Below are 19,878 nucleotides of genomic sequence, written 5' to 3' on the forward strand. Positions count from 1 at the left end.
ATGCGTTCCCATCAGTAAGATGGTGCAGGCCGGGCGCGGTGGCTCAAGCCTGTAATCCCAGCACTTTGGGAGGCCGAGACGGGCGGATCACGAGGTCAGGAGATCGAGACCATCCTGGCTAACCCGGTGAAACCCCATCTCTACTAAAAAATACAAAAAACTAGCCGGGCGAGGTGGCGGGCGCCTGTAGTCCCAGCTACTCAGGAGGCTGAGGCAAGAGAATGGCGTGAACCCGGGAGGCAGAGCTTACAGTGAGCTGAGATCCGGCCACTGCACTCCAGCCTGGGCAACAGAGCGAGACTCTGTCTCAAAAAAAAAAAAAAAAAAAAAAAAGATGGTGCAGCAAGGCACCGACCTCATGGACTGAGTGAAGATGGCTGAGATGTCTGAAGTGCATTACAGTATAGTCACACCTCATGGAATGACTGCACAGCCAACAGTGGTCCCCTAAGATTCTAACACTGTATTTCTACTGTACCTTTTCTATGCTTATGTGTGCTTAGATATGTGAATACCACTGTGTTACAACTGCATATGGTACTTGGGACAGTAACATGATGTACAGGTTTGTAGTCTAGGAGCAACAAGCTGTACCACATGGCCTGGGTGTGTAGGAGGCTATGCCACTTAATATTTTTTTTCCTTCTCTTCCCTGGAATTGCCGTTTGATTTTCTTAAGTATACTCTGTGACCGTGCAATGACAAGTTAAATTTCTCAAAACTTATTTGCATTGCTAAGGCAGGCATGACTCTGTAGTAATATGTCCCATCATCAACTTCTGAGGGTGTCACAGGTGGGGCCTTAGCCAGGGAGACGCAGCCTTGCCTGGAGTCCTCCTCTCGTCTTCCTCTGTCTCAACCCTGCTGCAGCCCTCCTGGGGTGAGTGGCCTCTGCCCATGCTGGGGGCAGGGAGCAGCCTCTGGCTGGCCCAGGAGGCTCTGTCACATCTCTGTTCCCTATGCATGGGGGTGGCTGTCGACCCTTGGGGCAGGTGCAGAGGCTGCAAGAGGGGCCATAGCTCTCTCAGGCTCCTTACAAACAGCCATTCCTGCCCCCAGGAACGTGGCACAGGGTAGGGAAGCCCAAGAGGAGATGCTGGAACAGAGGCAGGGCTGTCTGGGGTGCCACATCCCAGGGACGAGAATAGCTGGTGTTAACTGCTATAACTAGAACTCCTCCCAGTGTGAGCACTGCTGGGGCTGCAAGAAGCCCTTTGAGGGGCTGCAACCCCAAGGCGCAGGCTTAAAGATCCAAGGCTGATTGTAACACCCCCCTAAGGAAGCAGGGCCTGGCTGACTTTCCTTTAGCTGAGTGAACGCAGCTCGGAAGCCTGACCTGGGCTGGGACAGCCGAGGCGGCCACCAGAGGGTGCTCCTGCCCCCACTCTGCTCCAAAGAGTAAATGCGACAAACGGTCCATCCCCAAGAGTCCGTGCATCTGCACAGCGGCCGCCTGTCCAGCCTTCTGGGAGGCTCTGGCATCCAAGTGGTGTGACCACATGGCTGGCTTCCTCCCCCTGCCCTCCCCAAGCCCTGACTCACTGGGGTTTTGTGCTCGGACTCAAAGAGCTCCATTGACAGCGGAGCTGGGGTCAGTTTCTCTCCACACAGCCTGGCCTGCTGGGTGGCACAACCAGGCAAATGTCACAGGGCCCGGCCCCTGGACTCTGGAGCCCTGCCCTGACAGCTGGGCCAGGAGTGCAGTCACAGCCCCGGCAGAAGGCCCTCACCTCACGAGGAACATGAGGTGCCTTGCCGGGCACACAGGCCACTCCCAGATCACTCAGGATTCCAAGTTCTCCCCCAGGACGCCTTCAGACGCTGAGTGGTACAAGGGCCTCCCCAGGGACTGGCTGCAAAGCCTCCTGCTCGGCTTGGGAGGGCACCAGCTCCCCACTGTTTACTGTTGTTCCTGAGAGGCCAGAGGGAGGGGCCAGCCATGGAGTGGCCAGAGGGACAGAAGGGGTGGCCTTCCCGAGGGCAGGGTGGGTGCCCCAGATCTGAAAGCACTGCAGGACTCCCCTCCACAGGCTCAGGTGGCGCCTCCCCAGGGTCCTCCTGGCCAGGGAGGCCCTCCCTGGGCCCACCTAGAACTGCATGAGCCGACTTCTTTCTTCAGCTCCCAACTCAGGCCCAGCCCACGGCATGGGAGTAGGGGAGAGGGAGAGGAGGGGAAGGAGGAAGGAGGAGGAGAGAGGGAGCTCATCCTGTCCCCGAGCAGCCCTCTCAGGGCAGAGGTGAGGCACCAGGACATGAAGTTGGAGGACAAGTTCCCAAGCAGGGCTTCCTCGGGCTCCCCCTCGCGACGGTAATTTGACACTTGGATCTCCAGGACGACCAACAACAAAAAAGCCAGGCAGAGACAGCAGCTGGCTGTCAGCAGAGGGGCTGGGCTGAGGCGCCCAGGGGAGCAGCGGCACCCGGCACCCACGGAGGAAGTACGAGGACAGCACGTGGAGGCTCCGCGCTGGGGCACTGCTGCTCAGCCCCCGACACCTGAGCTCCCAGGTGAGTGGAAATGGCCACAGAAGAAGGGGGGATAGTGAGGGAGCAGCAAGGGTCTCCTGCCCCCAGGGTGAAGGGCCACAGTCTACCATAAACACGGAGAGGTCTTGGGGGACACGCTGGGTCACTTTCCTGCAGGGAAATCAGGCAGCCTCCTGCACGCACCTGCACTCTCCCTCCTGCTGGGACCCTGCACTAGGGGAGGGCCGGGGGCTCTGCTCAGAGCGCCTCCCGCTCCGCCTGCTGTGCAGCAGAGGGGCCCCGAGGGCCTGCTTATTCTGCAAGTTCATTTCAGCTCTTTTATTCAGCGGGCTTAAAAGAGGGATTTGGCTGTCCAGCTTGGAAGAGAACGGCTGCCGGCCTGCTGAGCCTCCCTTTTTCCCAGGATTAGGGCAGAGCCCTGTCGAGGTCAGTGCGGGGTCTGCCCAGCCAGTGTGTGGCACCCCCAGCATGCAGCAGGACTCCACCCATCTGTGTCTGTTCGGGGGCTTGGCCCCCTCACTGCCGGTGTTCTCAGTTCAGGGCTCAGCCTGGGTCCTCCTCCCTGGGCCCTCCTAGAACTGCATGAGCTTCCAGATCTCCCTCTGGTGACGAGCCTTGAACACCAAACCAGGAACCTGGATGACTGACTTTCAACCCAGGCTCAGGTGGGGAGGTCACAGAAATGAGGCTGGGAGGGACCACGCTGGCAACCAGGACCTCTGCTGTGCCACTGTGACGCACAGGTTGATGTGACACCGCCCCTAAGGAAGCAGGGCCCGACTGTTTGGTTCTTTGGGGAGCACTGAGAGCAGCCCTCCTGGGCAGGGCCCGTGAGCCGAGGCTGCCTACTCCTGCCTCCCTGTCCTCAAGCCAGCGTTAAAGCCACCACCTCCCATATGTTTTCCTCAAAGCAAACAAGCTGGCATCTAGTAAGAAAGGAAAACAATGACCCAGGGAAATGTGGAAACCAAGGACCAGCCCACGTGTTCCCAGCTCGGCAGAGGCTGGGGGCTTCGGCTGGGGCTGGTGCCTGTGGAGACGAGCTCCTGTGGTGTTGGGAGGCGCACAGCAGGGAAAGAGTCAGGCCAGGTGGGGGTGAGGGCACAGTGGTGAGCCTGGAAACCCCACTGGCTGTCACTCACAAGACGCCCCAGGCAGGCAGGTGGGGATCCCTGTCCTGCATCCACAGGACACAAGTGGACAGGGTCTCTCCAACATAGTCCCTGAACCAGGACGGAGAGGGAATAAATGGCCAGTTTCTGTAGCTGCAGAACGAGTGCCTACTGTTTCTAATACCAGCAGCACAAAGCGCTTCCTCCTGTCCTGGGTGGCTACAGGAGCAGGGCCTGCCAGGGGTTCAAGCACCACTTTCTACTTCTAGTTGGAGCCAGGGCAAAAAGGGGAGTCACCCAAAGGCTCAGTGCCAGAAACAGGGACATCCCCCCGGCTGCTCAGGCACAGGACCCTGCAAATCTCCCACAAGTGTCAGTTATGCCTCCTTCTAGTTGGACCTCAAGCAAGATAATGCCCAGTAGGGCAAGAGTGGCTGAAACCCACCATGACGAAACAACAGGGCAGAGCAAGCAGCCCTCTGGGCCCCGCGCCGCCAGCACACCTCGCTTATCAGTCTCAAACACGCCGCCTGCTGCCAGCCCTTCCTTGTGGGGCGCCTGGGGTTGTAGTATCAGCTCTGCGAGGAGGAAACAGGGAAGCTTCGGGACCAAGTGGCAGCTGTCTGGCCTGCGGGATGCCTGCCTGTTGCAAGGCTCCGTGTGCCAGGAGATGCCACACAAAGGAATGCTTCCCATCCCTCTGGCTCTGTCAGCCTTCCCTGCCCTGCGTGTTTCCCCTGTGCTGACCACTACTGCAGCCAGGGCGCACCCTCTGAAGGCTCCAAGCAGGGCTGGCTGGGCAGCCTGGGCAGCAGGATGGCCTGGTGGCAGCTGGGCTACACTCCCTCTTAGGGCCAGAGGAAGCCACTACTTGCTCTGGCAGCCACTCAGGAACCCCTGAGGATCCTGAGAAACCTCCAACCAAGGCACTACTGAACGTGGCGCTGGGAGGGATTCTAGTTGCCCTGGTTCACAGGTGGGCACTACCGAGCGTGGGGTTGGGAGGGATTCTAGTTGCCCTGGTTCACAGGTGGGCGCTACCGAGCGTGGGGTTGGGAGGGATTCTAGTTGCCCTGGTTCACAGGTGGGCGCTACCGAGCGTGGGGTTGGGAGGGATTCTAGTTGCCCTGGTTCACAGGTGGGCGCTACCGAGCGTGGGGTTGGGAGGGATTCTAGTTGCCCTGGTTCATAGGTGGGAAGGGTGGTTTCTGAAGGTGTTGGGTGAACCTGAGATAGAAAGACTGGAAAAATACAGGATCATCAGTAGCCCTCCTGGGCTTCCCTGCCTTCCTCCTGCCAAACCTAGGAAGGGAAAGGGGAGGAGAGGTGGCCAGCCTCAGCGCTCCCATGTTCCCCTCGCCACAGCTGGGAACACTAAGGTTCCCTTAGGAGCCGCGGCTGGGGCACACGCCACACAGTCACCTGACGGCTGCTGGTTATATTGGGCACCAAGCGTCAGGCACTCCTTGGCCTGGCTTTAAATAGCCCGCTGGGAAGACCGGCTGGGGACTGGCTGGAATGCGCGTCCTCCTCTTTAGAGAACAGGAACCCCCTGTTCCCCCACCTGCTCCATGAAGGTTCAGTCACGGGCTTATGCTCCAAATGACAAGAGATCAACTGCAAAACAAAGGGGGTCCTGGGGTTCCTCTCCAGCTCTCTGGGGGCAGAACAGCCACGTCCAATGGTCCCACTTCCGCTCACTGTGTGACAGGATATTGTCTGAGTACCCCTGGGTCAGACCCCAGGGCTGGGTGAGGCTGGCCATGCCTGGCTGGCAAATTCAGCCTCCAGTCAGCCCCCTAGGGAAGCCCTGGGCACAAAGCTATGCCACTATCCACAGCCGCAGCCTGCTGCTGCTGGGAACTGACACTTTTCCCAGCTGGGGGCCGGGGTCCACCTAGCATGAGTCTGCAGCTCTCCCACTTTGCAGACCCTGGAGGCTGGCCAGAGCTCCTCAGCAACAAACCCCACTTTTCCTGCACCAGTAAATTTAGCCTCAGTCCAACCATCTTCCTCCCTGTTCTGGTGAGCATGACCCCAGGTCTCCATGCCACTTTTCGCTCATAAGGAAAATCTCGCCCCTGCTAACTCTCCCTGCCCGCGTCCTCTTTTAAGGAGTGTCTCTGCTGGGCTACACGAGGCTATGTAGGCACAGTGCCAATCAAGCTGAAAACGCCAGACCAAGTGCAGAGAGGGAGGGGAGAAAGGCAGCCGAGCTCCTGAACCATGCACCAACTGTCCTGTAAGGGACACTGTCGGCATTGTCGTCCCTCTAAGAATGACGGAACCTGGAAAGCTAGGAGGTACCGGACCAAGAGGGGACCACTCTCCTTGTGCAAGCCTGCTCCACCTGGCCAGAGGGAATGTCCCATTCGGTCTGACCAGAGGGGTCAGTCCTACGCTCAGGCTGGCTAGGCACACAAGACCTGTACCTGTGGTGACAAGGACTCCAGGTAGTCTCAAAGGGCCTGGTGTGGCCCCGGCCTGGAGGCGATATGCTGATAAAAGCAGCTTCAGATCCACAACGTGGGCTGGGGCTGGCCGAGCACAGCCAGTTGGCTTCCAGGGGGCTCTGGGCCCTGGCTGCTATACTGAGCCCACTGCAAGGGCAGTGCCCTCAGGGGGGCTGCTCCTGGCTATCTTGCTGGTCTAAGCTGGAGACAGGCCTCCATGGGGAGATAGCGGGGGCACCAGTGGGGGTGCTGGCTGAGGCCCTGTCCTGCTGTGTAACCTCAGAGAAGCTGCTTGCTCTCTTGGGTCTCAGTTTCCCCATGTGTAGAAGGAAGGAGGTGGGAATGGATGATCTGTGGCATTCTAGGACCCTATGCCTCTCAGTACATTTGAAAACTGTGATCCTCACCTCTGCAGAAATGCAGTCACTCCAGGTGAGGTGTGAGAAGCTGGGTGGATCTAACTCAGGGAACCTCCTGCTTTTGACAGGAACTCACCTAATTTTCCACGGAGCCATCTTCTGCCTGCCACCCTCATTGTCACTTAAAAAAACAGCTCCCAAGGCCAAGCGCAGTGGCTCACATCTGTAATCCCAACACTTTGGGAGGCCAAGGAGGGCGGGTTACCTGAGGTCAGGAGTTCGAGACCAGTCTGGCTAACATGGTGAAATCCCGTTTCTACTAAAACTACAAAAATTAGCTGGGCATGGTGGCACGCGCCTGTAATCCCAGCTACTCGGGAGGCTGAGGCAGGAGAATCACTTGAACCTGGGAGGCAGAGGTTGCAGTGGGCTGAGAGCATGCCATTGCACTCTAGCTTGGGCAACAAGAGGGAAACTCCATCTCAAAAAAAACCAAAACCAAAACCAAAACCATAGCTCCCCACCTCCAGCTTGCCTGCCTTCCTTCAGGGCACACACCACAGACATCCTAGGACAGGCACCTAAAAGGTGTTGGGGGTGCTAGTGACGGTGCACGGGAGTGACAGCCCCCAAAGCCAGTGAGAGTCCTCCCAGGGGGGCATTCTCATGTGCTGGGCACCGCCCCCGTGGCTGTCTACAACATGCTGCTAGATGGTCAGTCCTCCCAACAGCCTCAAAACATGAGCATCTCATTCCATATCAGAGACATGAAGCAACCTGTTCATGTCACAAAAGGAAGATGGAAGTGGCATTCAAGGAGGGGCAGCTGAAAACACTAGAGCAGGCCCCTGGCAAAGAAGGAAATCCAGAAGGTACATGCCGGCTGCCACCTTCCTTCTGAAGGACTATGAGGCAGAAGAGGGGGCAAGGTCTAAGTGGCCACAAGTGGGACTAACTGGGGGCCAGCAGGGAGTCCGACCTTCTGCAGTAGGTGGGCTGCCTCAGCAGGCGGGGGTTCCTCACCATCCTGGGTGCTAATGCAAACGCCACATGGCCTCAAGGATGGCCGCAGGCCAAGTGCAGGGTGGAGGGCTCTGTTCAATGACCTTCACGGTGGTTCTAAACCAGCTCTGCCAAGGCAGCAGCACTGGGAGTGACCGGCCTCACTGACTGCAGCCATCCCAGCGAGAACCAGCTGAGACCCGGGATGAGGCAATGATCATTACAGGGGCACGAGCCCCTGGCCACCTGTCCCCACCACCACCCTGGATTAGAGCAACTGCCTTGGTGAACAGGATCAGGCTGGGCTGGGACAAGGCTGTCTCTGGCCCCTCTCGGAAGAGGCACCAGCTCCCTCATGCCCACAGGAGAGGCAGAAGGGGAAAGCGGCTCAAAGACACAACAGCCCGACAGCCTCAGCCTGGAGCTACACCTTGGGCTTCTTGGGCACCCTGAGACAGGAAGAGGCTCTTCTGGGGCAGGGCTGGGAGTGGAGAGGACTTTCCTGGTCAGGCCAGAGAAACAGATGAAGCCAGCAGGGGAAGGGCTGGCTTGACATCCTGGGCCCCCTGACCCCCTCCCAACAGACAGGACAGAAACCCTGGCAAAACCTGGAGGGACACGGTGCAGCCTCCTGCCTCCGGCAGAACACGCATGAGTGCAGAAACTGGGCTGGTGGGAGAGGCTGGGCAGCCTGGGAGACGGGGGCAGTTTTCACCTCTGACTGACCCTGGCCAGAAGCCCCATGAACCTGCTCTTGGGAGAACCTGCTCCTTCTGTCCCCACATTGATGGAAGGCAAGATAACCAGTTTGGCATCCTATGCCAGTCTCCCCACCCCGAGGGGACCCGGGTGCCAGGAGGGAGCTGTGCCAGTCCCAAGCACCTGAGCAAAACCTAGGAGTGGTACCTCAAGACAAGGGGACGGAACAGCGAAGACAGAAACCACCACCAGCTTCAGCCTTGGCTGGCAGCCCCCGAAGCAAGCCCTTGGTCTCACTGTCCTCACCGGTTTCCTCCACCCTGAGCTGTGTCAGCTGGGTGGGGACTGAGGGCCACCACTAGGTGGAAGTCACCAGGGGTGCAATGTGCGAGACCTGACAAACTTGTTCTGCGGGCTGCGGATGGGTGCGAGGGTGGAATCTCAGTGCTGCGGCGAGTGTGGGGCCAGCCGTGGAGGCTCCAGGTGTTCTCTCTGCCCCAGCACAGCCCGGCAGGAGCCCCGACCCGAAGCCAGCGCAGCATGGCCGCCACCGACTTCGTGCAGGAGATGCGTGCTGTGGGTGAGAGGCTGCTGCTCAAGCTGCAGAGACTGCCCCAGGCTGAGCCCGTGGAGATCGTGGCCTTCTCAGTCATCGTCCTTTTCACAGGTTAGTTGGGGCACTCAGAGGCCTATGGCTCTCCCTGGCATCTGGGAGCGACCACACCATGGTGCCAGCCACAGGGCTGGCAGAGGTGGCAGGTGTCTCCCGGATCAAGGAGGAAAACCAGTTGTCCTTTGGGGGAAGCCAAGGGAGTTCCCTCATCCTCTGATATGCTGCTTGGGTGATGGGTGGTGCTGGGGACTGGGCCCCGCAGTACCCCGGGATCCCAAACACGGGGATGATGGGAGCCAGGCTTGGGCAGCGAAACAGAAGATACAACATGGAGGAGGTTGGTCCTGGCGGCTGGCGTGGGGACCGTCAACACCTCTCACCAGCCTCTCAGGTCTTTCTGACCTCTCCACCAGACCTGTGGGGGAAAGACCCTGGCACGCAGTGGGTTTCTCTGGGAGGAGGACGGGCATCCTTTCTCTCCCCAGCCTGAGTCCCGTGCTCTCACCCGGCCCTCCAGCCACTGTTTTGCTGTTGCTGCTGATAGCCTGCAGCTGCTGCTGCACTCACTGCTGCTGCCCTGAGCAGAGAGGCAGGAAGGTCCAAGTGCAGCCGACACCACCATGACGGACAGGGGATGGCTGAGGAGAAGCTGGAGAGGAGATGACCAACGCTATGACACAGGCCATCAGCCTGGCCCTGCAGCCCTCACCCCTCAAGACCAGGCTCCCCTGGCCCCAGCTCTGGCCCGGCCCAGGTACCTGGACACTGACAACTTGAGCCCTACCAAGGAAACCAGGGCTGGTATAGGTGCAAACCTCTCATCTGCCAGTGGACACTGGGTGCTGGGGAGTCAGCTGTTTCAAAGACTGGGTCAACTGCCTGGGCTTCTTCGCCTACCTGCACTTTTTAACAAAACAAGGAAGTAGGGGTCCCCATACCTTGATGGAGAACAGCCCCCACCTGTGGGCAATTGGCCCTTGGGGCTCTGCTGATCCATGCCAAAGAGGAGCAAGGCAATCAGAGGGGCTTTGTGCAATAGCTTCTGCATCCGAGCTCCTGCCACAGCGTAAGCATGTCAGTATTCTAGTCCAGTATTTGCCGGTTTCCAAGTAAAAGCTTTTGTGTTATGTTTCTGCAGTGCCGGACTCCCTGAGGTTGGGCTGGGCTCTGTGCATCGGGAGGGGGTATAGCTGGTGCCTGTCCTTCCCAGGCCTCTGCTTTCTCTGTGCCCACAAAAGCTGGAAAACCATGCAGAGAAGCGTGCCACACAGGCGGTAACACCACGGGACCCGTGGATGGTGCCATGAAATTCCTGTCATGCATCAGCTGCTAATGAGCTCTGCCAGGCCGAGGCACTACTCTGCAGTGGCAGAGACTGTGTTTGCCCAAAGGCAGGAGCTAGGCTCAGGAATGGCACTTCAATCTGTCCACTGCCTGCACCTTTGGCTTGCACACCCCACACTTTCCAGAGAACTTTCCAGGTAGAGCTACGAACCCAGGAGTGAGGGGAGGCTCCAGAAATGCCAATGGGTCCAGACAGAGCATCCTGAGGTGCCTCCCCGGGGCTTCCCCAGAGCCACGAGAAGTCTATGTTTTTCACATGCTTCCATCATCTTGGCCTGCGACCTGGGAGCAGAGCCCTGTCTACCTGGGAAACATGTCATGGAGAGGGGAATGCCAGCCACTGTCACACCCCCGCCATTTCCAGCTGGCAGTCCAGGCCACACTGGCAATAGCAGGCAGGGAGGGGAAGCTCTCACCCTCTGGTTTCACTTTCTAGTGTCCACGGACTTGTCTGACAGGTTTAGGTTAAAGACCTGGAGAGTAAATGTTTTCATACAAAAGAAAAGAAATTCAAAAATTTGCCCATTCTCAGCCCCCTCCAAAGAACAGGATTCAGAATAAAGATGATGATGAAGATGGCTAAATTTACTGAGGGGTTACACATACTCAGCATCGTCTTCAGCATTTTGGTGCAGATAAACTCATTTACTCATCACAGTACCTCCACGTTGAAGATACCACTGTTACTCCCATTTTAGAGATGAGGAAACTGGGCCTCAGCAATGCTGGGTGACTTGTCTAAGTTCAACCAGCTGAAAAGCAGCAGAGCCTGCCTGAGTCCAGCCTATCTGGCTCCAGAGCCTCTGCTTACCACACCCAGGGCTCCAAGACCCAGAACTTGGCCTCCTGGATGCAGGACAGATAACGCTCTAATCCCATTATCCTCCATCGACCAACCCTATACCCAAAACACCCACACCCCAAACTCTGTCTCAAAATAACCTTCACAGGAGTGGGTGGGACCCAACAGGTAAGAGCTGGGGTGGTGCCCAATGAGGCATCCCTCCCAGAAGAAAAACACAGGAGAGTGGATGGACAGGAAACCCCGCATTTTTCATTCCCAGCAGCAAGGGCTGGGGGGTCTCCGGAAGCCTTCTGTTTGGGAGATGGTCAACAGGGAAGCAGCCTGGGTAACTTTTCCATAAGCCAGTTTTCATCAGCATAAGAATAGCCCTGCTCCAGGGCAACTGAGGCTGAGGCCCTTTGCTAGAAAATATTCTGCTTCCCCAGCCCAGCTGCTCCAGGTGGGAACCACAGACAGCCCCGGACACGGACAGGCCGAATGGCCGCTCCAGGGCAGGCGGTACACAACTGCTAAGTCCACACAGGATTCGGTCTCTGCCCTCACAGGACTCACTCCTCTCTGCTCCTTCGCCAACTGGCACACACCGGGCCTGGCTCTCAGGCCAACTCCTTCGTAGGCTTCAAACCCACTGAGATTAACCAGACCGGCTCTCCGACAGTAGCCCGGCCCACTCCTTCAAGAAGCAGTTTCTCATGCCGGTCTTCCCTAGGGAAGATGGGCACGGAAAGGTGGCAGCAGTTGCCCGACTGTGGGAAAGAATAAACAGAAAGATGCTGCAGACCTGGGTAGCCTAAAGATGGGCGGGAGCCATGGAAGGGGTGGCCATCAGGCTGGTTTCCGGTTCAGAGGACGTCTGACTTGGCCACCACCTCTCTGTTCCCGCCACTGTGCCATCCTGGACCACGCTGCCATCAATGCTTACCTGTGGTCACTGCAGCAGCATCCTAAGAGGTCCCCACAATCATCTGGCCAGCCTCTTCATGCCCACCCCCAGCTGTGCCCTCCGCTTCCACCACAGGGCAGGCTGCTCTTGGCTCCTCAAAAGGGCTGCACTCTACTCTGAAGACCTGTGTGCCGTACTGTCTGTACATCATGCCTGATTAAAAGCTACAATCGTGGCTCCTGCCTGTAAACCCAGCACTTTGGGAGGCCGAGGCAGGCAGATCATTTGAGGTCAGGAGTTCGAGACCAGCCTGACCAACATGGTAAAACCTGTCTCTACTAAAAATACAAAAAAATTAGCCGAGTGTGGTGGTGCATGCCTGTAGTCCCAGCTACTCGGGAGGCTAAGGCAGGAGAATTGCTTGAACCCAGGAGGCAGAGGTTGCAGTGAGCTGAGATCATGCCACCACACTCCAGCCTGGGTGACAGAGCGAGATTCTGTCACAAATAAACAAACAAACAAAAAACTACAACAGACCAGCACAGTATATCACATGCATGTAATCCCAGCACTTTGGAAGTCCAAATGAGGTAGGATCCTTGAGCTCTGGAATTTGAGACCAGCCTGGGCAACATGGGGAGACCCTGTCCCTACAAACATAAAAAAAAATGAGCCAGGCATGGTAGCACATACCTGTGGTCCCAGCTAACTCCTGTGGAGGTTGAGGCAGGAGGACTGCCTAGGCCATGACAGTGCCACTGCACTCTAGCCTGAGTGACAGAGCAAGACCCTGTCTCAAAAAAAAAAAAAAAAAAAAAAAGACAATAAAGCCACGGATACAAGAATCTCATTAGAAAAACTTGGCAGAGAGTATATATAAGTTTTCTCCCAGCCGGGCATGGTGGCACACAACTGTAATCCCAGCTACTCGGAAGGGTGAGGCAGGAGAATCGCTTGAACCTGGGAGACAGAGGTTGCAGTGAGCTGAGATCACCACTGCACTCTAGCCTGGGCTATGGAGTGAGACCCTGTCTCAAAAAAAAAAAAAAAAAAATTATCCAATTGGGGCCGGCAGTTAATTGAAAGAGCTGGTCAAAGCAACTTTCGTTAAAGAGCACCTAAGTTCTCTAAACATCTATTACTTTTTTACATATCTCACATTAAATGGAAATATACACACACCTATTCCCTGGCTGGTCTTCCTGGCCTTTTCTCTGAGTGTGGGCTTGCCAACCAGAGTTCCTGTATTGTTATTTTCTAGTTTTGGTTTCTTTAAAGCAGAACAAAAACTTAAAGCCATAGGAACTTAAAGGCAAAGGAATCTGGGTGTGAAAGCCTTCTGGGTTTTTACAAAATGTCCCTAATGTTTAGTTATCGTGTCTGCACCTTTTTCAACAGGAACATTATCTGAGTGATTCCAAAGTCATCCCAAAGTGGTCAACAGGTATTTCTTTTTTTTTTTTTTTTTTTCTTTTTTTGAGACGGAGTCTCGCTCTGTCGCCCAGGCTGGAGTGCAGTGGCCGGATCTCAGCTCACTGCAAGCTCCGCCTTCCAGGTTTACGCCATTCTCCTGCCTCAGCCTCCCGAGTAGCTGGGACTACAGGCGCCCGCCACCTCGCCCGGCTAGTTTTTAGTAGAGATGGGGTTTCACCGTGTTAGCCAGGATGGTCTTGATCTCCTGACCTCGTGATCTGCCCGTCTCGGCCTCCCAAAGTGCTGGGATTACAGGCTTGAGCCACCGCGCCCGGCCTCAACAGGTATTTCTAGAAACAATTTGTTTCTCCACTCACTCTGAGGTGCTTTAGAGCTCAGACTGTGTGCTGCTAGATTCAAACTCCAACTCAGTTACTTACTAGCTGATGACCTTGGCTAAGTTATTTAACCTCTCTGTGCCCGTTCCCCACATGTAAAATTGGGGTTTCAGCTGTTATTGTTGCTTCATTGGTTCCCGGGATGTTAAATTCAATTATGTAATTACAAGTCCAACTGCCATGAACAGGTTTGGGAACCAACACCTGACTCTTGATAAGCATCTGACTTAACTGACCGAGCTGCACACACAGAGTGAGCTAGAGACTGGCCCACTGCTGTGAGCATTCAGCATGCCAAGGGCCTTAGTCAGTAAGTTTCACACAAGGAAACGGAAAACATCAGGTAACCTGGGTCAGCGACGCCAATGATAGTTAAGAACGACTGTTCTAAATCTGCCACCATCTGTCATCCAACTCTGGCCACACCTGGGGAGAATCACCTGGGGATGTGTAAACAATATGATGTCCTGGCACCCCCAGAGACTGATGTAAGTGGTACCAGGTGGGGCCTGGGCATTTCCAAAAGCTCCCAGATCTTTACCAGCTTTGATAAGCACCCGAGGGCTAGAAGGGAAGCGCTTGGAGGGCAGGGCCCGCCTCTCTGATCTCCCAACTGGACACACAGTGCCTGTTTCCTGGCCACAGTGGGCCCTCACATCCTAGCTTTTAAAGGAGTAAATGGTGGCCATTAGGTTTCAAGCACCAGGGCACAGGCTTCATTCCCTCTTCCCAGCTTCCCTATTGTGCCAGTGGGCAGAAACCAACCACACAATGTTGCTTAGGCTGTGCCCGAGGGGCAGACAAAGGCACCAATGGGAAGCCTCAGTGGGGAGCAACCCTTCCCCCAGAAACAGTTCCAGGAGGCACCAGGTGCCACCCAGGGCTGCAGTTAATCATTCACCCCACAACACAGGAAGTAAGCCCTACGCCAGTCCCAGCCCCAGGGCTTCCCGAGCTCAGGGCAAGTCCGCAGTCCACACATCATCCAGACAGAGGACAGCCCAGCCCAGCCACAGGTGAGGTGGCCCGATGGCCTGGGGCAAAGGCCCTCGGTCCAGTCTCTTCCCCGTCCACCCCAAGTCTGACTTCTCTCAGGAGGGACTCATGAACACGTGCACTGAGCACCCCCAAAATGACATCACACAAGGGCAGAAAGGAGCCAAAGGGGGAACGTGAAAGGCAGAAAGGGAGCTGTGGTTGCCAGGCAACCAGTCCTAGCCCACCTTTGTTTGCTTTGGTGACAGCAACGAAGGTCTGGTCAGGGCCGCTTGGCCACGCTCACGCCTTTTCCTCTCAACAGTTGCTTCTTTGAGTCAGGGTGCAGCTCTGGTCACCTGACGGCCTCTTCAGCTCAGCCTCCCGCAAAGTGTGAGCCTGAAGGACCACCCTGAATTGCCCTTGTGGGACCCAGAACAGCTACCAGCAGAATCGGGTAATGGCTCCCTCCTCCTTCACCCGGGCTGCCCTCACCTGGCTATAGGCTTGCAGTCTGTGATAAAGAGCTCCACTTCTAGAAGACTGGTAAGTTCTGTTCTCAGCTGCTCCAAGGAGCCCACCAAGGCCTCAGCTAGAGTTGGCCACTCCTTGGCTCCTATACGCTCTCGAATGCCTCCCAAATGTTTGGCAGTTGGTGCAGGAAATACAGTGAGGCTCTATCGTGATGCTTTTTACATTTTAGCCAAGTAGGTTTCAGGGATGAGAGAGAGTCCTTGCTCACACTTGCTACTCAGGAAAGAAGGACTGGAGAATCCAGGGGCAGGCCCCAGGAAAAATCCAGGGCCCCACTCCTTGCGCCAGTCCTGGCTCCTGTATCTAGAGCAGGGGAAATGCCATTTGCTGCTGGCTGCAGGCATCGAGCACAGACTCCAGCCCTTTCATGTCCCCTGGCCGCCAGGCGGGCTGGCTGCTCACAGAAGCTGCTACAGAGGCTGGAGTCAGCGGGCAGAGCATAGCGCCTGGGACAGGGCCTGGGAGGGCTGCCTGCGCTCAGGTCCTCTGTCCCTCTTTTCCAGATTCTCATGGACCAACTGGTATTCAAAGAGACAATGTGGAATGATGTGTTCTGGCAGAACCCCTGGGACCAGGGGGGCCTGGCAGTGATTATCTTATTCATCACCGCTATCCTGCTTCTCATCTTATTTGCCATCGTGTTTGGTTTACTCACTTCCACAGAAAACACTCAGCGTGAAGAGGGTGAAGAGGAGTGACCTGACTTCCTGGGGACTGAGACGGCAGCAGGGGAGGCAAGCTGACCTGCCCCATTCTGGTGGTGGGCCCCTCCGCGGTCCCCTCTGGCTCAGGGGCCAGGCCCTGGTGTCTTCCTTTCCCACCAGGAAAGAGTCTAGTAAAATATTCCATCTGGCTTAGGGTTGGTCAGACTAGTAAGATGGGGAGGCTGGTCTGAGACCAATTCTGGTGACTTGATCCTATTGGTTTTCGGGTTCCCTGACCAGAACACTAAAAGCACATGGAGAGGACGGCTCCACTGCCTCAGGTGGAAGGAGCGATGGCTAACAAGGTTTTCTAACAGGCCCAAAGGCCCAGCCAGCAATTTCACAAATCCTTGACAGAGAAAGACACAACCAAATGAAGTAAAAATTCCTTTACAAATCTGCTAACTTGTGAGAGCTCATTTTTAATCCAGATAGAGCCACCAGAGCAAGCTTCCCGAACAAAGCCTCACCAGGGCCCGCACAGTCTAGCCTGTCTCCAGCCATCTCGCCCACCCCACCCCACCCTGCCCCTGGGTTCTCAGCGTGTCTTTTGGTTCTTGAATATGCCGTGTTCTCTCCCACCACAAGGCTTTTGCGCATGCTATTCTCATTGACTGGGATGCTCTCCCTCACACCACACTTGACTCCATGGCCTAGTTAGTCCTTCCTCATCCTTCATATCTCAGTTTGAACCTGACTCCCTCAGGTAAATCTTCCCTAACCCTCGAGGATTAGGGTAAGGCCACCTGTTTTATACTCTCGAAACACCATTTACAGGACTTATATGTCTTTTCTGTTTGTTTGTTTATGAGACGGAGTCTCGCTCTGTCGCCCAGGGTGGAGTGTAGTGGCATGATCTTGGCTCACTGCAAGCTCCGCCTCTCAGGTTCATGCCATTCTCCTGCCACAGCCTCCCAAGTAGCTGGGACTACAGGTGCCCACCACCATGCCCGGCTAATTTTTTTCATATTTTTAGTAGAGATGGGGTTTCACCGTGTTAGCCAGGATGGTGTCGATCTCCTGACCTCGTGATCCGCCCGCCTCGGCCTCCCAAATGTTGGGATTCCAGGCGGTAGCCACCGAGCCCAGACTTTTTTTTTTTTTTTTGGAGATGGGGTCTCACTCCCGTCGCCCAGGCTGGAGTGCAGTGGCACAATCTCGGCTCACTGCACGTTAGACTTCTGAGTTCACATGATCCTCCCATCTCAGCCTCCTGAGCAGCTGGGACTACAGGCGTGTGCCACCCATGCCTGGCTAATTGTGTTTTTTTGTATTTTTAGTAGAGACAGGGTCTCGCCATGTTGCCCAGGCTGGTCTTGAACTCCCAGGCTCAAGCGATCCTCCTGCTTCAGCCTCCCAAAGTGCTGGTATAACAGGTGTGAGCCACCATGGCCGGCTCTGGGACTTACATGTCTCTGCTGTGACTATCTGCAGTGCTCTCTTCCCCACTGGACCAAGCACCATAAAGCAGGGGACGGGGCTATTTCTGCCCACCAGTGTATCCCCCAAGTCCAATGTACCTGGCACAGAGCTGGCATCAGTCAATATTTGTCGGCTGAATAAATGACTGAATGAGTAAACACACAGATAAACAAGAAGATGCCGGGCTGTTGGGCACCCCCAGCCCCAAGATCCCAGGAGACAACAGGGCCCAATTCAATCCAGGTCTAAACACAAGGCTGCTCTTCCATCTCAAAATGCCGAGGCCTCAAGCTGGAGGTTGCTTCAAACCTAATAACAGTTCCCTATGACGCTAAAAGACACTCATAGTCATGAATAATCAAACACTGCTTTTTCAAGGTTATAGCCCAGAGAAAGTAGCTACAGATAGAGAAGAGAGGAAAACTGCTGACTGCCACAGCTCCGCCTCATTAGTTAACTGACCTGAGTATCTTTTTTGCTGGTCCCACTCCCATGCGCCTCAGACCCCACAACAAACCGACCGGAAACCTACAGCTTCCTTTGCAGAAATGTACCCACTTCTGCTGAGCCCACCCCACTGGCTCTGTCCCTCGCTGCCAGGTGCCTACCCCAAGGGAACGCTGGTGGGAGGCTGCTTCGACCTCAGCCTCCAACGAGAACTATTCTTAGGGAGCAAATATCTGGTGGAGAAGGGGCTTTTTCTTTGTGCTACACACCAGTTACGAAATAAACAAACATTCACTTATTCAAAGAACAGTAGCCAATACAGACATACCAGCAGTGTTTATTCCAGCCTGCCGCCTGGATTTCAGAATCATCACATGTAGCAAAGGAGACACGTACAAGGCTGCACAAGAGGCAGCACAATGCTGTCACCTGGACTCCTTGGGTCCAGAGATGCCTAGACCCCAGCCCCTGGCAACCAGGCCACTGATGCACTAAGAAGTCCCAGCTCCCCGGAAGGTGACAGGAGAAACAAAGGCAGAAGCCCTTGGGAGGACCTGTTCCCTTGCCTGGCAGACTGAGCAGACCCTGGGGACGGGCAGAGTTAACCCTCCAGAGAGCATTCCAGAGCCTCGGACAGCCCCGGAGCTTTTTTCAGCAAAAAGGACTCACAATGAACAGGAACACTTGGCCCTTTCATTCCTCACCAGAAATGGAAGCTCTACTCAAGAAGCCTAAGAAGGCCAAATTTAGCAACTCCCGTATTAATTGTGCTTGAAAAGGGCTCTGGTCGCAATGGCTGCAGGCAAGGGTGGTCCTGGCACTGCAGCCACCACTTCTGCTGGGCGTGGTCTTGCCACAGAGGCCAAATTAGAGACGGCAGTTTGGAGAAGAAAATAGCTTCAGTCCAGAAGCCACCGACTCACTGGTGAACAGGAGGAGGTGGAAATAAAAACACACAGACCAAAGAAGAGCTTCTCTGATTTCCTTGGTTTTTTCTTGCAAAAACCAAGATGGCCTAGGTGTATGAAAATGAGCATGCTGCTGAAAATCAGAAGCCGGGTGTTTAGTGGCCTCAGTCTACCATGAGCTGCATGACTGTGACCTCTCTGGACCTCGATTTATTCACCTCTAAGTCTGAAGCAATCACGTCAGCGTCATCCCCCGACAGGATCATTCCATGAGATGAGAGGAATCCAAGAATTTTTTCGATCAAAATGTAAAGACTCCTCCTGGCTGTCTCTCACCCAGGCACTCATAGCTCCGCATGCCTGGACATGACCTGACTACACTGAGCAGCCCTTGGGCTCTTCCTGTGGCCCCTGCCCCATCGCCTGCAGATGCAGCTAAAACAGATGTGTGGGTTCAAAGCACATGACTCCCCGAGGTAAGCGGGGCCACAGGCTTCTGTGTGGGTCGTGGATAAGGGTGAGAACTACTCAAGTGATGCCAGAAGTCCCAGCTCGGTGGCACATGATGACCACAAAGCCGACAGCTCAGAGCTGGTCACATCCCTTGGAACTGAGTGGCCTGTGAGGCCAGCCATTCCAGAAGAGGGTGGAGTGGAGGGAAGGATACCACTCAGAAGACTGAGCAAATCCCCACACTGCCAGAGATCCTGGGGACTCCAATAGAGAAGAGCAAGGTCCTGACTTCCACGCTGCCCAACACAACAGCCTTTGCAGGCAGGGGTCCCTTGGTAGCCTACGGGCTGTCTTATGTCAGCTGCTTAACTAGCGGGGCCAGGGGAGTAAATGATCTCACTGACACTTTGCTCCACACACAAAATAAGTCACTTACCCCAGTTCTTCACAGAAGGTCACCAGGGCATCAAAGGCCAGGATAGTGGCTTTATCAGATGCTTTGTTCCCTCTCTTTTCCTGTGGACAAAAAAATGACACCTTAGCAAATCTTACAGAATTGGACTACCTTAGAGGCACAAAAAGTAATGAGGAGGCCAAGCACGGTGGCTCACGGCTGTAATCCCAGCACTTTGGGAGGCTGAGGCAGGAGGATCATTTGAGACCAGGAGTTCGACACCAGCCTGACCGACAAGGTGAAACCCCATCTCTACTAAAAATACAAAAAAATTAGCCAGGTGTGGCTGTGGGTGCCTGTAGTCCCAGCTACTTGGGAGGCTGAGGCAGGAGCATTGCTTGAACCCAGGAGGTGGAGGTTTCAGCAAGCTGAGATCATGCCACTGCACTCTGTCTCAAAAAAAAAAAGTAACA

At 55.5% G+C, this 19,878-nt stretch overlaps 3 protein-coding genes across 17 annotated transcripts in view; 2 read left to right on the plus strand and 1 right to left on the minus strand.

Moving 5' to 3' along the window:
* The window catches only part of RECQL5 (RecQ like helicase 5), a 40,173-nt gene that overhangs the window by 4,925 nt on the left and 15,370 nt on the right, over nt 1–19,878 (minus strand). For 3 of the 4 annotated variants that reach the window (XR_012426166.1, XM_065531999.1, XM_015438847.3), the window contains exon 7: nt 19,448–19,527. Coding sequence is in view for 3 of the 4 variants with exons in the window: in XM_065531999.1 (XP_065388071.1) it covers nt 19,448–19,527 (80 nt within the window). In the remaining variant the exon portion in view is untranslated. Of the gene's footprint in view, nt 1–18,813; nt 18,982–19,447; nt 19,528–19,878 lie in introns of those variants that run through there. The other variant, XM_065532001.2, reaches the window with a different exon arrangement.
* Nucleotides 1,703–9,856, plus strand: SMIM5 (small integral membrane protein 5). Of its 12 annotated transcripts, XM_045376687.3 has the most exons (5): nt 1,703–1,828; nt 2,333–2,508; nt 2,814–2,913; nt 8,619–8,779; nt 9,243–9,856. In XM_045376687.3, exons 4-5 carry the CDS (start codon nt 8,653–8,655, stop codon nt 9,347–9,349), a joined length of 234 nt encoding a protein of 77 aa, XP_045232622.1. In that variant the 5' UTR covers nt 1,703–1,828; nt 2,333–2,508; nt 2,814–2,913; nt 8,619–8,652; the 3' UTR covers nt 9,350–9,856. The 12 variants fall into 12 exon arrangements, 11 of the variants coding, with proteins under 11 accessions (XP_045232622.1, XP_073876615.1, XP_073876611.1 ...); XR_012426167.1 differs by lacking the exon at nt 2,814–2,913 and having other exon boundaries at nt 8,614–8,779; nt 9,211–9,856; XM_074020514.1 differs by lacking the exon at nt 2,814–2,913 and having other exon boundaries at nt 5,715–8,779.
* ERLN (endoregulin) lies at nt 14,853–16,180 on the plus strand. The gene is made up of 2 exons (XM_015438851.4): nt 14,853–15,089; nt 15,581–16,180. The coding sequence occupies exon 2, from the start codon at nt 15,587–15,589 to the stop codon at nt 15,773–15,775; it is 189 nt and encodes a 62-aa protein (XP_015294337.3). The 5' UTR covers nt 14,853–15,089; nt 15,581–15,586; the 3' UTR covers nt 15,776–16,180.

Source organism: Macaca fascicularis, chromosome 16 (assembly GCF_037993035.2).
Source record: "Macaca fascicularis isolate 582-1 chromosome 16, T2T-MFA8v1.1".
In the NCBI taxonomy this organism is placed as follows: domain Eukaryota; kingdom Metazoa; phylum Chordata; class Mammalia; order Primates; family Cercopithecidae; genus Macaca; species Macaca fascicularis.

Coding starts and splice junctions, on each gene's coding strand:
- SMIM5 (XM_074020510.1), top strand. CDS start 1,743: ATGAGGTGCCTTGCCGGGCACACAGGCCACTCCCAGATCACTCAGGAT. Junction 1,829..2,332: donor ACGCCTTCAGACGCTGAGTG/GTACAAGGGCCT, acceptor TTGGATCTCCAG/GACGACCAACAACAAAAAAG. Junction 2,509..8,618: donor CCCGACACCTGAGCTCCCAG/GTGAGTGGAAAT, acceptor GCCCCAGCACAG/CCCGGCAGGAGCCCCGACCC.
- ERLN (XM_015438851.4), top strand. CDS start 15,587: ATGGACCAACTGGTATTCAAAGAGACAATGTGGAATGATGTGTTCTGG.